The sequence below is a fragment of the Platichthys flesus genome, chromosome 16 (assembly GCF_949316205.1).
Source record: "Platichthys flesus chromosome 16, fPlaFle2.1, whole genome shotgun sequence".
Taxonomy (NCBI): Eukaryota; Metazoa; Chordata; class Actinopteri; order Pleuronectiformes; family Pleuronectidae; genus Platichthys; species Platichthys flesus.
Window position 1 is genome coordinate 13,588,425 of NC_084960.1, and position 14,134 is coordinate 13,602,558.

General features: G+C 42.6%; 1 protein-coding gene across 2 annotated transcripts in view; it reads left to right on the forward strand.

Moving 5' to 3' along the window:
• Positions 1-13,204, forward strand: part of znf385c (zinc finger protein 385C) — a 91,258-nt gene extending 78,054 nt beyond the window's left edge. For both annotated transcript variants that reach the window (XM_062407256.1, XM_062407257.1), the window contains exons 5-9: positions 3,971-4,375; positions 4,488-4,675; positions 7,200-7,298; positions 7,856-7,954; positions 9,741-13,204. In XM_062407256.1, coding sequence (XP_062263240.1) covers positions 3,971-4,375; positions 4,488-4,675; positions 7,200-7,298; positions 7,856-7,954; positions 9,741-9,971 — 1,022 coding nt within the window. In that variant the 3' untranslated portion in view covers positions 9,972-13,204. The remainder of the gene's footprint in view (positions 1-3,970; positions 4,376-4,487; positions 4,676-7,199; positions 7,299-7,855; positions 7,955-9,740) is intronic.
• Positions 13,205-14,134: the final 930 nt, after the last annotated feature.

Below are 14,134 nucleotides of genomic sequence, written 5' to 3' on the forward strand. Positions count from 1 at the left end.
ATGTCTGCCATGAAAGTAAAAGCTGGCGGGGAGCCGTCTGCGAGGCCGACGCTCACATTGTCTGCCGCCAGTAACCAATAACACACCTGTCGCTTCTTCCGCCAGTCAGTGAGTGTGTGACTCAGAACAAACAGACATTCCTCCAGAGCCACAAGGTCAGCCTCTTCAGCTCCATTAGAATAACCACTAATGCCCACTTAGACGCAGGAAGCCATTCACATCTCACCTTAGGAGGTGCCGGGCGATGTTCCCGCTGCGTTTTTCTCTACATAGAGCAAATGAGGAGTCTCGAATGTCTTTACAAATATATTTGGTCAAGTGCCACAGTGGAATGAACCAGGTAATTAAAATGTAGGCTTTGTCGCCACATAATTATGAGTTATTGCTAAACACTCATTTATTGAAAAGCAATGTGAAGCAGTTTTACACACTCAGGACCTTAAAGTGTCGGCACAACCTCTACTCCGGTGAGGGCATCATATATATATATATATATATATATATATATATATATATATGGTTAGTTATTGAGAATGTCCTCCCAAGAAAACATGATCAGTCATTTTAAGTAAATACCCAAAAAGTACTCAGCCGTGAAGGAGGAATTACAAAGAAATTACAGCTTTTGTCGATTGGCAGCAATTCAGGAAATAGAGACATGTTCATATATAAGTTGCAGATAGGAGGACTTTAATACAATGTACAATGTTTTTAGCCACCACCTGAGGGCCGGCTGGACCTTTTTCTGTGTCTGCAAGGGTTTTCTCTCCAACTTCCTCTCACTCTCCCCAGACATACAGGTTATCCGAAGACCCTAAATTGCCTAAAGGCATGAATATGGCATTGATATTACATTAATACGAGCGAATGCTTGATTGTCAATGGCAACCTGCCTGACTGTCAGGGGATAAGCGATACTGACATGAATGGGTGAATTTCCTTATTCAAGTTGTTATTATTCTAACCATATTGAAAACATAGAAGCTTAAACCTAAACCATGATGTCTCCCTGACCTCAACAATCTTTTGTGGACCTGGATCATGGCACTGAAAGATCACAAAACAATTTTGGTTTCAAATCTGGTAGATATTCTTTAATGGTGTTGCAAGCCATTTGGCTGATTCTAAAAAGATCTGCACACAACGTCCTCCACACAAACAATAAACAAGGACCGTATAATGTTTGAGGAGGACTCACTAATGACAAGGTGAAATTGTGAAGTGGCCTTGGAGCATTATCACAGACAAAGTAAACAGCCCTTTATAATCAGGCAGATTTAGAACAGGCACTGATCTAGTTACACATTCAAGGCTTTCCAGCATCTTTTGCCCTCTATTGAAGCCAGTGCTTCTAAACCTCAGGGTCTCAACACCCATGTGGGGGTCCTGAATTGAAAATTGTGCACCAGTCTGATCATACTGTTGGGCTGCGACCCGAAAAGGCTGGGAATCACTGATTTAAAGCCCCATAGTATTAATGTATTCACGCAACAGGAGGGAGACAAGGAAACATCTTGTGTGATGAATGGAATGATGCTTATAAAACACGTCCCAGACCAGCAGACCAGTGGGTAGACGGCGAGTGAGCAAGTGAGAGAGCAGCATCAATCACTCCCGGCTTTGATTGACTCGGCTGTTGCAACCGTCCTTGCAGGGACTCGTGTCTGTCTTCACAGTAATGAGAATTTAAAGCAAGCATTTTTCCTTGGGGAAGTTGTTTGCCTTCTGAGGCTGCCTCAGTTCAATGCTCGCGTTACTATACCGAGCACTGGGTGCGTGCATGCGTTTGTATGTGAGCATGTGGTCAACGAGTTGAATATTCACAATCATTAGCTTGTTTGGCCGGGGGTAAAGTTCTCAGCGGATCAGTGTGCTGAATAAAGATCTCTTCAGATGTGTTTACACTCTAAAAGCCTGTCAGATTTAATTGGACTGTTAAAACATGGATTAAACTGATGATTGTCTGCATGAAATTGACCCAAATATCCATTATTTTCTGCTTTGTAACTCAACTTCACAGAGGCCCTGCTGGCACTGCCAATATGCCGGCCTTTGGTCTGACAGGTTGCCAATGTTGGTCAAAGTCTCTGTTATCTTGTAGATTGTAAGAGGGCAAACCTAGCAAATCACAAATGGCCCGAGAAGGCGTTTACTTCGGAAAGAAGGCAGGGGAGTCTTTGTGTTTGTCAAAATGTTTTCATCAGTTTCACAGCTATGTTTGACCCCATGTCAGCTGCATGCTCTTGTAACAGCGTCTCATCAGTGCTGCAATAAACGATGATTTCTATTTTTGAATCATCTCTGTTTCACAACTTTTTGTTTTCACAACTTCTTCAGTTTTTAAATAAGAACCCTAAAAGATTGGATTGATTAACAGTACTTAAAAAAGAGAAAACAGACAGGAAACTAACACAAATATAGATAGAACGTGCTTTAATACAAAGTAAAGTTCACAGACCAACATCACAGGTTAAGAAGTGACAGAACATTTACGGATGATTAACATTTGATTCAGCTCCACTTTCTCCACACTAGTAGAAGCTGTTCAAATTTAAGCTTTGTAAAAATAAAAAGGATACCTGAAACCGGGCAGCGATATCTGAAATGATTCTCTGCTGACTGAGGTCATTCACTTTCTGAGCTCTTGGATTTTTAGACGGCTTTGGTTTCCACCAGCCTCCACATCTTCCTCTGTTAAGGTTCCTGCTAAATCCATTGATCAGTATCGCTCCCGTCGGGAGACTTCTCAGGTGGCCCTATCCTTCACATAAGCTCAGGATCATACCTGCCCCCCCCCCCGCCCCGCCGACACAGGAGCGCAAATTCCTCAGGGGTCACTCTCATTACAGCGAGGGGGCGATCTAATCTTGCTCCGATATAGGCTCTTTTTCTTTTACGGGAACGAGAGAGGAAGACCGTTATCTCCAATAATGAATTTACTCTTGGACGTAAAAGGGAAAATCAATGCGAGTGTGTGTGCCTGTGTGTGCGGGGAGAAAGTGCACTAAATGAAATGGAGATATCCAGTGAGTCTAACACACGGTTCTCTGGGATGAAGTGTGTGTCTCCCTCGGGAGGGCCACGGGTTGAAGGGGAGACGTGTAATAGAACTCCAGTGACTTATTGTTGTGGCACGGCTGTCAATGGGTTTGTTTATATTGACTGAGACTCCGGGTCCACTTGATATTTGAATAGTATGAGCCAGAACTTTAAAAACAAATCTTAAATTTGCCTCCAATACTGTAACTGATGGAGGAGATTAATTAGCTAACCTTTATATTTTTCACCCCACACAATTCAGTGTGGAAAGTATTTTTCTGGTGGAGCCAATTTGTTCAGGCTTATTTTTTGTAAATTTTGTCTTCCTTTGTTGAGGTTATTTAATCAGTGATGGGAAAATCTTATAATGCGTGTTGAACAATGTAAGAAAAATACAGAAAAAGTGATTATTTACTAGGTATTAAACAAAAAAGTTGATATATTACTGTAGTTACATGAGCACAAAACTATCAAAGGTTCCTCACAACAACTCCGATTCTGCGTTCACTGCAAAGATGCAAATTCGTGTCACAGGGGCTCTGCAACCCGACTGCCACGAACGGTGCAACGCGATAGATGATTCAGTTGCTTGAGATTAAATGTTTGAGCTTGAGTGAAGAGGCTGGAGTGACGGGAGGTTGTAAATGCCAATTAGCTCACAGTGAGGTTCAAAGGAGACATTCTGCTCATATTCAGGTTCAGAGTTTGACTTTGTGTCATTACTTGAAAAGGTTTTCATGCTCTAATGTTCTGTCCTCACACTGTCCATTGCTGCAGCTCCTCTTTTCAACTTCAGTTTGAGGCACATTGTTTGAACTCCCCAGTCTCTGTAACCCTGCACCAATATAACAAACAAACCTCATGTCATCTCTCTTTGACAAACTGAGGATCAGTTTGCTGATGCTTTCCTCTGTTTCTACCTTTTATACAGGTCTTCAAACTGTTCTAGAACCAGCCAACCTGGAGGTGAAGCTCGAGGAGAGTCCCCGGAGCTCAGTGATGCTGACGCCAGTATCAGAGGTTTCCTCCGTTGAGTTGGTCTCCCTTTCCCCTCCTCAGATTTCCCCTTCCTCACAGCTCTCTGAAACTGCCTCAGACATCAGCACCACAGAGGCCCCGGAGGCCCCCGAGGCCGCCGATGCCCCCGAAGTCGCAGAGGCCGCAGAAGACAGCGCTCTGACTGCCGAGTCATGCAGCCATGCCGACACGTCTAGCACAAACGGGGAGCCCCATACAGATGATGACAAGGACCCAAAGAAAAGCAAGGCTCACCTCCATTGTCCTGTTTGTAAAGTCACAGTCAACTCCATCTCCCAGCTGGAAGCACATAACAGCGGTAAAAGGCTTTTCTGAACAATTTGGAATTATGAGTGTCAAATGAATGCCTGATCAAATTATTAACTTTGCAGAACAACAGACCAAAGTCAACTCTATATTCTCTCCACTAGGTACAAAGCACAAACTAATGCTGGAAGGTCAGAGTGTTCTGCCCCGACGCCGGGGGAAAGTGGTAGCAGCTCGCGCCGGGTGCAAAAGCAAGCGGCTGGGCACCAAAGGCAGCGTCGGGGTGCCCAGCAAGAACTACCAGTGTGAAGTGTGTGAGATCTTCGTGAACTCTGAGACCCAGCTGAGCCAGGTAAGATTCATTGCTGAGGTTGTAACTGCACATCATAGGTGCGAATTTGAACGGCCATCTGTCTCTGTATGTTGGCCCTGACACATTCCGTACCCTCCCTCCCCCCCTGACTCAATGTCAGCTGGGATCGGCTCCAGCGAGCCTCAAAGGATAAGCGGTATAGATAATGGATGGTTGGATGGATGCACAGTAGAATCATCAATCATTTATATAGTGAATTATGCCTTTTTCCTTTGAGTGAGAGTTACTGGCCAATTTTAGAGTTTGGAGAAATGAATAGATGTGGAGGAATGACACACATATAATAGCTGCACGGTTTAATCGGACTGAGTGGATAAAAGGATGGACAGAAATGCATGTGTGACAACATGTCAAAGTAATGGATCGTTTATTAAACCTTCTCACCACAAGAGACCCTGAGAAGATCTTGACTGTAAAGTAGCAGAGTAGGAGGGAAAACTGCAGGAGTTATCACTCTGGGTCCTCACTATCAGTCATGTGCTGTGCGAAATGAAAGATGAGGAGGGAAGCAGCGGCAGCGGCGGCTTGGAGGAGTCCTGCCGATTTGTTAAAGCATACTAAGTGAGAGTGTTGCTAACCTGATAGGAGTTTTGTTCAAAAGGCCACGGACATAATGTTGACCCGTGGGAGAGGCGGTGGTCTAGTGGCAGAAACTTGGACTATGGGCAGAGAAGGTCTCTGGTTCGTCTCTGGTTCGACTCCACAGAGAGACAACAAAAAGACGAACCTGCATTGATCTGTCCAAAAATCCAAGAGGATTCTCCCTACCCTGTCTAGTGCCCCTGAGCAAGGCACCTTACTCCCCCAACATCTGCTTCCTGAGCGCCGTACATGGTCGCTCACTGCTCTGTGTGTTCTGCACCAGATGGGTCAAAAGCAGAGATTAAATTTCCCTACCTGCATGAGTGTGCCTTTGCATGTCTGTGCATGTGTTTGGGACTAATAAATGCATCTTAATCTTAATTTTAATCAGAATGTTCTCCGGCCAAATCATGCCAGACAGTGGAGAAAAAGATGCTGATAATTCTCTCCCCTCCACAGACAGAGGACGTTGCCACAGAATTAATCAGAGAGCGGAACTTGCATACTTAGTGCATACTTAGTCATTACCTCACACATCATGAGTCTGATATCACACACTGAACTTCGACCAAACTGACCTGTAATATGTCTATTATTAAAAAAAACTGGCAAGAATGATGTGTGTTAAAATGCTTAATATGAATGATGGTCCTTTAAAGACCATTTTAACATCACCTTGATTGAGGACATGTGTGTGAGGGCTTAAATCAAAGCGGCACTTTCATTTACAGCCGGATGAATGGAGCCATTGAAAAGCAGGTTGTGAGTGCAGGCTACGTTTCGAGCAGCAGCTATTTTTCCACATTAGACAGAGATCATCTGATGCTATAACTGACTGCAAAGCTCTTCACTGAGCAGGGATTTATTTGCCACTCATTATAGCGAGCTGCTAATGCCTCCTGTATTTAATTTTCTAGTTAAACCGACATCAAACGAGGTTCCGGGAAGTCATTTCTCTCCTTTTGATGTTCATTAAACACCATGTCTGAGCGGGGGGATTGTCAGGGAAACTTTCAGAGAGGCTCGAGTGGAATGTGAAAAAGATACAGCACCGAGGCTGCTTCAGCCTCTCCATGCCTTAAATACGTTCCACGGGTTTTATTCAAACATCCCATGGAGGACATGAGCCTGGAAGTAATACGGCCAGAGAAGGAGATACGTGTTTTCATTTCATTGAAAATAATTGCTTTCCCTTGAGATCAATAAAGTAATCAGAATCTGAAGAATACAAATTTACAAAATAGCAGACATATACTTTTTACATATAAATGCAAATGTTCCTTAATTTGTGTAATTAAATTGAATATGCAGCATCAATTGTGGTTGAAAATTCTAATTCATCAATACATTATTGCAGTTCAATATATACACTATATATATATATTGTTTTTTCATGAAATTAATAGATGTTTAATATTTACAATTATAAATAAATAAATGAAAGATTTAGGTTCCATGTTACAAAAACAACCAGTACAGTTAATAGTATAATTTGATTAAATATATATTGTGTAAAGTTCAATATGTGTTTCTTTGGTATTAATATTAAATAGAACATGTGTAGTAAGAGCCATGCCCTCTGCCAAACAGCACCATCAAATATGTTTTCTTTACTCCTTTCGGGAAATTAACTTCTCCTTTGTTTATTGTTTTAATTTCCATAATGTTGATACCATTTATCTTCAAAGCTCCTTGAAAATTGAAGAAGACTTTTCATTGGATGGATAGACCCAGCAGGGAATGGAGAAGGAGATACTGTGGCAGTGCTAGAGAATAATGTGGTGTAATTCCTGTGCACTTGTGAAGTCATAATCGATGTGTATCCATTGTAAATTCAGCAGATGAAATTTGAAGTGGTTCCGCTGCGGTACAGCAGATGCTTGTTAGCTCGCTAATGCTGTTTTCTTGCTGGTCTCAACAGCACATGAACAGCAGACGGCACAAGGATCGGCTGGCCGGAAAACCACCCAAACCCAAATTTACCCCCCACAGCAAGACCCAGCCAAGCTCCAGCTTAGCGGTAAGTCTCAGCATAAAGACACTGACAAACAAAACACTGCCACACTGCTATGTACACACACACATACACACACACACACACACACACACAAAATAATTGCCTTTCTCTTAGCTCAGATATGCTTGAACATGCTGTAGAAATGTGCCAAAACTGGAATACATTCAGCCGCGCTTGTAAACTAATGCATTTCTAAACAATGCTTCTAATTTATTTTTCGATCCAGTTAACTGATTTGACTCCTGCCCCGAGAGACGCACAGTTGAAACACACACACATATCTCATTACATTGTGCTGAGGGGCTTGTATGTCCCGGCGAGGCAGCGTGCTTGTGTGCCCGTACTGTCTGAGAGGTTAAGCACACAGTTGTACTCGGTCGGCCCCCTACCCCTGAGACAGGTCTAAAATAGTCCCGGTCTCCCCCCACTTACCAGCTCCGACAACGGCAGACTGAATCAGCACTCCAGATTAATCACTTGTCTGCTCCTGTCATATACACACCTCCTATAGCTCACATCTTTTCTCCTCCTCCTCCTTTTCTTCCTCCTCTTTCCTACAGAACATGAGATGGAGTGGCTATGCAGGCCTGGCTGTGTCTGCCATGAAGAAAGCATTCAGCCAGTACAACCTCACCTCCCTCTCCTCCCTATCCTCGCAGGTTAGTGGCAGGAGAGACCGAATCTGGGGTTAGATTTAAGTGCTTCAGCCGGGTGGACTTTAGGCCTGGCCAGGGTCAGGGGACTGAGAGACGATGAAGAAACCATGTTTTTAATGCAGGGATAGTTCAGATTTTTTTTTTACAAGAGGTGCTACCCCTTTAACTCGCTCTTTATTTTGTATTATTGATGGTAGATTCAAGACTCCAAGTAATTAAAACTAGCAATGGTGACATAAATTCCCAATTGTTAAGTTATTCTGAAAATCTCTGACACTGTCCATGAGAAAATCTCTAACCTGTGAAATTAATTTCTGAGATTTTGAGACTTCTGGACTACACTACATTGTTTTTTGATTGGTCTCATGGAGAATGGTCTCATCTTTACTGAGTCACATACTTAACTCTACAGCAGCTGTAGGCAGATCTTACATTGGATTAAAAAAGCAAGAATATAGTTATATAAATAAATAAAATCTTCCCCCTTTATATGTATGTTCAGAATATGTTCCTATTAATGACAGTATTGCTTAACCAATAAATTGCTAGATATGCTACAAGGAAGCTAGGACTATATATAGCGCTGTATTTGCCAATTCTGTTGAGACATATTTTCCATCGTCCAACATTAAAGCAGCTTTTGAGGCTTCAGGTGGTGAGTATTTGATTTCAAAAACATGAGAGTCGCGGTATGGTTTGAAATTTCTTTTTGTAGCTCAGTGGGATACCTCCATCGGCAGGATCTTAGAAAATCTCATCTGAGCTGTGCATGTGCATGAGCTGTGTACCAGTGAGCAAAGCATTTCATCTTAAAATCAGATCAAATCCAAACTATCCTTTTAACATCGCACAGCTTTGGAATAAATGTCTTTTAACCCTTGTCCTGGATGAAATAGGCTAAAGTGTGTCAGTACTAGCCTATTACAAATGTTTGAGGAGTGAATTTTTAAACATCAGGAATCCAGCACTGTCTGGTATTTTTTGTGAACATGTGTTCTCAACTGCAGCTCTGTGTGCAAACCATGTCTGTATATAAAGATGGACGACATAATAGCTTCACCTCAAGTGCAGCCAACTCCTCTTGCTCACCCCCTGGTGGCTGCCTGCTGCATAGATTATAAACCCCACCTCCTCCGTGTCAACAGATGGACATGGACCAAAATGAAAAGTCTAGAGTATATAATTTGTTTTTCCAGAGATGGTTTCTCTCATTTTAGGTGGATGGATAATATGATCACTTCATGATCAAATTTTCCTGTTGGCCCCCTAGAGGCTGACTGCAGTATAGGCCATTAACCCCACCTCCTCTATGTTAGCAGATGGGAAGCGGAACAGACTAAAAAGTCAAAATACAAGTTATATACACATTTATCCTGAAGATTGTGTCTTTCAGTTTTCTTCCCTCAAGGGAGGACACATTATCTGGATCACCCCATGGTGGCTGGCTATCTAAAAATCAAACATTTAATACATTTTTCCCATAGATGGTAGGTAGTTCTAATCACACTGATGTTTATCCAAGTAATTAGTTATATGATGCTGTGGTCGACTGCATGTATAGGCGGGACTTTCGATATCTCCAAATGATGTCAGAAGCACGAGTTAGCACCACCCATGTCCATTATATTTTGTCTTCACTCTTATACAATGACAGGAGGTGTTGTATATCTTTATATACAGTCTACGCTTGCAAACAATTGTTTGGGAAACATGTTTGCCCACTAACATGCTGAACCCTCACTATGTTCTTCTCTCACTTCTCACCGTCCCCCCCTCCTGTCTTCTCCAGACCAAACTGGCCTTGCAGAAGCAGCTGACCAAGAGCTTGACAACTGGCTTCCTGCCCAACCCCCTCACCCAACCAACTCTGTGCACAATGGCAACTAACCCACTGGCTCTGCGCCACCCTGTGGGCACCACTACCTTCATCCAGAACCCCTTCCTGGGCCCTGCACTGTTTCGGCCTGCCCCGGGTCCGCTGCGGGCCACACACACGCCCATCATCTTCTCCCCCTACTAAAGACGTAACCCACCCTCTCACGTGAGCTCCTCCCTTGTCCCCCTGTACCAGACCCCAGGCCCAACTTCAGTGTGACCCACATGACAAAAGGTCACATGCAAACTATGCAGCAAGCCGGACTTAAGATGGAAACAGTGCACAAGTCCTGAAACTCGGTAGGCCTCAAGGCCCGGGAGCTGTTCCTATCATAAAGGCCAAGATCCCCTATCATGCCTTCTTTCTGCTCCTCTTATCTTGACCTACGGAGCAGGACAGGCCTCCAGACAGTGACTGGTACACAGAGGCCGCTTTTATAGCCATTTCATGGGTCAACATGGTTTGGAATATGGATATAATTGTGTAATTTATTAGAGAATAAATATAGACAACTCTAGATGTATGTTTAGTGTGGTTGCCACAAAATACGGTCCCTTTACTTGATGCTCTTTTAAACTGTTTTTAACTTATTGGTTTTGAGGGTTTTATGAAAAGCTGTAACTGGTGTATGACTGGAGCCAGTCTCATCGATCTCTATACTGTACGGTCACATTGCATCCTGGATATGGCCATTACCAAACAACTGTCGGAACAAGTGCTCCCTGTCAAAGTTAGACTTCTAAAAGAACAAATACGAGTCCTCTATGTGGAAGTATGTGGATCTATAACTACATACTGTATAGCCATATGCTAAAGCCCTGTTAGCACCATTGTTCACCTCCACTCCCCAAAAGTTTCCCTGAGCCCTTAAAAAACATTTCATCCCCTCATTCTATCTGAGTCACAGTCGTATAGTCAGTCCTCTCCAGATTTGTTTCCCTCCCCTGTATCCGCAGGATAAGCTCTCATTAAGTTCCAGAAAAGGTCAGCTTGTCAACTTGACTCTGTGTCACTTTGCAAATCTGTCCTCAGAATGATTCCATATTTTTCTCATTTGGTCCAGTGCATCATCCACCCGGTGCAGCGTAAACATTATGTTCTCTCCAAGCTATAGCAGCATCTAAAAAAAAATTCTGCGATTGTGGACGTCTGACATCGCAGAACGCCATCATTTCTTTCCCCCTCATGATCGCTCCGTGTCTTTGCCTTCCTCCTTCAGCTCCACCTCGCCGCTGCCCTTGATTTTTCGCTGACATTATCTCAGCATGAGATGATTAGGAGCCCCCGCTCACGCAGACACACACACACACACACATCATGAAAACACAGCGGATAACTTGAAGAGTTGATGGGATTATTTCAGAGCTCGGCGAAAAGTTTGGCTGACAGTGGGTGGGGAGGCTGCTCAGCCAGCAGGCCGCTTGATTGACATCCTGCTGCAGTGTTTGAATGGACGTGGGCGGGAAAAAGAACAGTGCCATGGCAACCACATTAAAAGCACCTTAAAACTGATTTACTTACAAAAGCAATGAAACTTGTGTTGATATTCAGCTCTTTTAATCTTCGTGATTTTACGATCCCATGTCAATTACAGTGAGAGTTTAGCTATGGAAAAGAAAAAAGAAAAAACAATCAGGTGAGAATGATCACTTTGTGGTTCATCCGTGACGAAGACAAGTCTCACATTTTAAAGCAATACATTTGGTATGTTTATGTTTATGATGTGTTTTCAGTGTGTCAGTGGCTTTATCTATATTATACAGTACACACCTGTAATAATGTGTTATGTACTCCGACGCAGCCACGGGCCAACTCGTGATCGTCAGCGCCGAGTCATTGGAAACGATGGCTGGTCCTGGCGGCGCTGCCCTTGACGCTCGATGCTCATGGTCACCCTTCACATGTTTTGACTCTGGGGCTGAGCCGTTCCATTTATAGCTGCTCTCGAGCCGCGTGGGGGGGGGGGGGGGTCCTTCAGCGCCACATGACATTGCTGTTTCACTTTTCGGCGGGGCGGGAGAACTTCAGTGATGACTTCCACTGAGCAAAGCAACGGTACGTCCGAAGTGTTTGGGATGAGTGTCACAAGTGCAACATCAACTGTCATACTGCTGTTCACGCTGTCCTCGTCCTCCACCCTGCCAACCAGGCTGTCGACAAAACACTGAACACTCAACTTTTCTTTTTTTTTGCCAAAATGGACTGTTGGCAAAGGCCTCCTAAGGACTCAGGAGCGCACGTGTCATCCTTCCCTGCGACGTGTATACCAAATCATGTTCTCGTAAAAATTACAGTAATGGAGCAAGTCCTATGCATTTCTCATTGTGCAATATGTATAGTTGTCTGTGATGCAGCAGTGCCATCTGTCGTGAAAACCCCATAATTGCAATCCAGTGCTAGTGCTTCTACGAGACCTCGGAAAACCCATGTGTATTTCTGTTCAAGGAACCAAGAAGTCTTTCTGGGCAAGCAAAGCCTCCAGGTGTCTGCGCCCATACCCATGTGATTCTCCCCAGTCGCACTACTCAGTGAACCAGCCAGCCTTTAATCTTCACTGTTTCTTTGTTTGTCTCTATCGCTCATTGGGAAACGCTGACCTAAAGAACTGAGACATTTCTTAACGTAAAAAGAATCTAGAGGAGGCAAATTATATGTAGAGTATCATAGAGTAACTATAGAAATTTTATCAGAGTTGTTATTGTTATATGTATCACAATGAACTGCTATCATAGACGAGAGAAGATTATGTTATTGTAGGCTCTGTGCGGCATACAGGGAAAGGGAAAAATGCTTTGCTTTCTTTTTGTTTGTTTTCGTTTATTTACATGATTTTATCAATATGTTTTTTTAAAGTACAAGAGAAAATATTTCAAACAACATTTTGAGTGAGCTTTTTTTTTCTTTTCTCCTCCTTGTTGGCGGCGTCTGAGTTGATAAAGTTATTCAAGGCCTTTTTAGACAATATCCTAAAGTCACGTTAGCCAGGCCTTCTCAGGGGTGACAGGTTGAGCAAATGCTAAAATGACTATCCATTCAGGGTATCCCTCCATAGCTCAAGAGAGCAGGAAACACTGTACAAATGGATGGATTGATTTAAAAAAAAAAAAAAAAGAATAAACTTAATAACTTACAGTGCTGTACATGAGAGGGCAAGGGGTGGATTTTGGAAAATAAAGCTTTTAGAACTTGTAAAAATGGTTAAAATGTGTGTGTCTATGTGTGTGTGCCTCGTGAATAGGAAAACAGCAGCAGCCTTGAAGGTAAAACTTTGATTCAGCGTTCACTGTTAATTTCACAATAATAAGTGTGTGGGTGCGTGAGGAGAAAAGAACCAACAGAAATCCCTACTAATGAATAAACATGGACAACATGAGGGATTCACAGAGATGCTCGAAATTGCTTTTGTAAGAATTATGTTTGGTTCATTAAACCAGATTATATAAAAAAAACAATCATTATTTTGATGCACTAGTCAACAGTTAATTGAAGCTGAGCTCATAGCCAGGATATGTCCAGCTTACACACACACACACACACACACACACACACACACAACTTTTTTATATTTGATCCTGAGTTTGCAGGTTCACTTCCACACCTTCACAGCTTCTGCTCCTGTGTCAACACTCTGCCTGTTTCCAAGCAGGCAAAGCAAAAAGACAACTTTCAATCCAGGTAATAATTTCCCCAAATACAGTCATGTACTTTACACACAATGCCATGCAAATTGCTGTAACTAACTTTCAAAATGTTTTACTGTGTATTTTGTGGTATTTAACTGTAAAAATACAGCAAAAGTACACAACCAGTACAGATTAAAACCAATTAATACTATGTATACAATGTCAGTTATTAATAGTAACTACAAACATTAAAGGAATAAAAATAGAATTTAATGGTATATCTAACCATCAGCGGTAGTTGAGTCTACTACCGGTGGTTTTTATAAATAAAATAATAGTAGGAATACTTGCGGATGTAATGTTGTTTTTAATGTGGCACCAGGTATTAACAATAATAATTAATAATAGCAGTAGTCAAATAATTCAGAGACCCATCTCCTTCATCTAGAGAAAATCTCTTGTCCTCTTGTTTTTTATTTGCCAAAACTATAATCTACAGTACAATTTTCCTGCGTGTGGATAACATTTCTAAACAATGAATCCTCCTGGATGGTGGCGCTCACTCCTACATCAACAACGTGTTTTTCTGACATGATGCAGTGTTTTGTGTTGTCCCCCCCCCCGAGATGACTCCAGTCCAGTGGAACCTCAGTGCTTTTATCTATCAGACCAGGTGAGCATGTA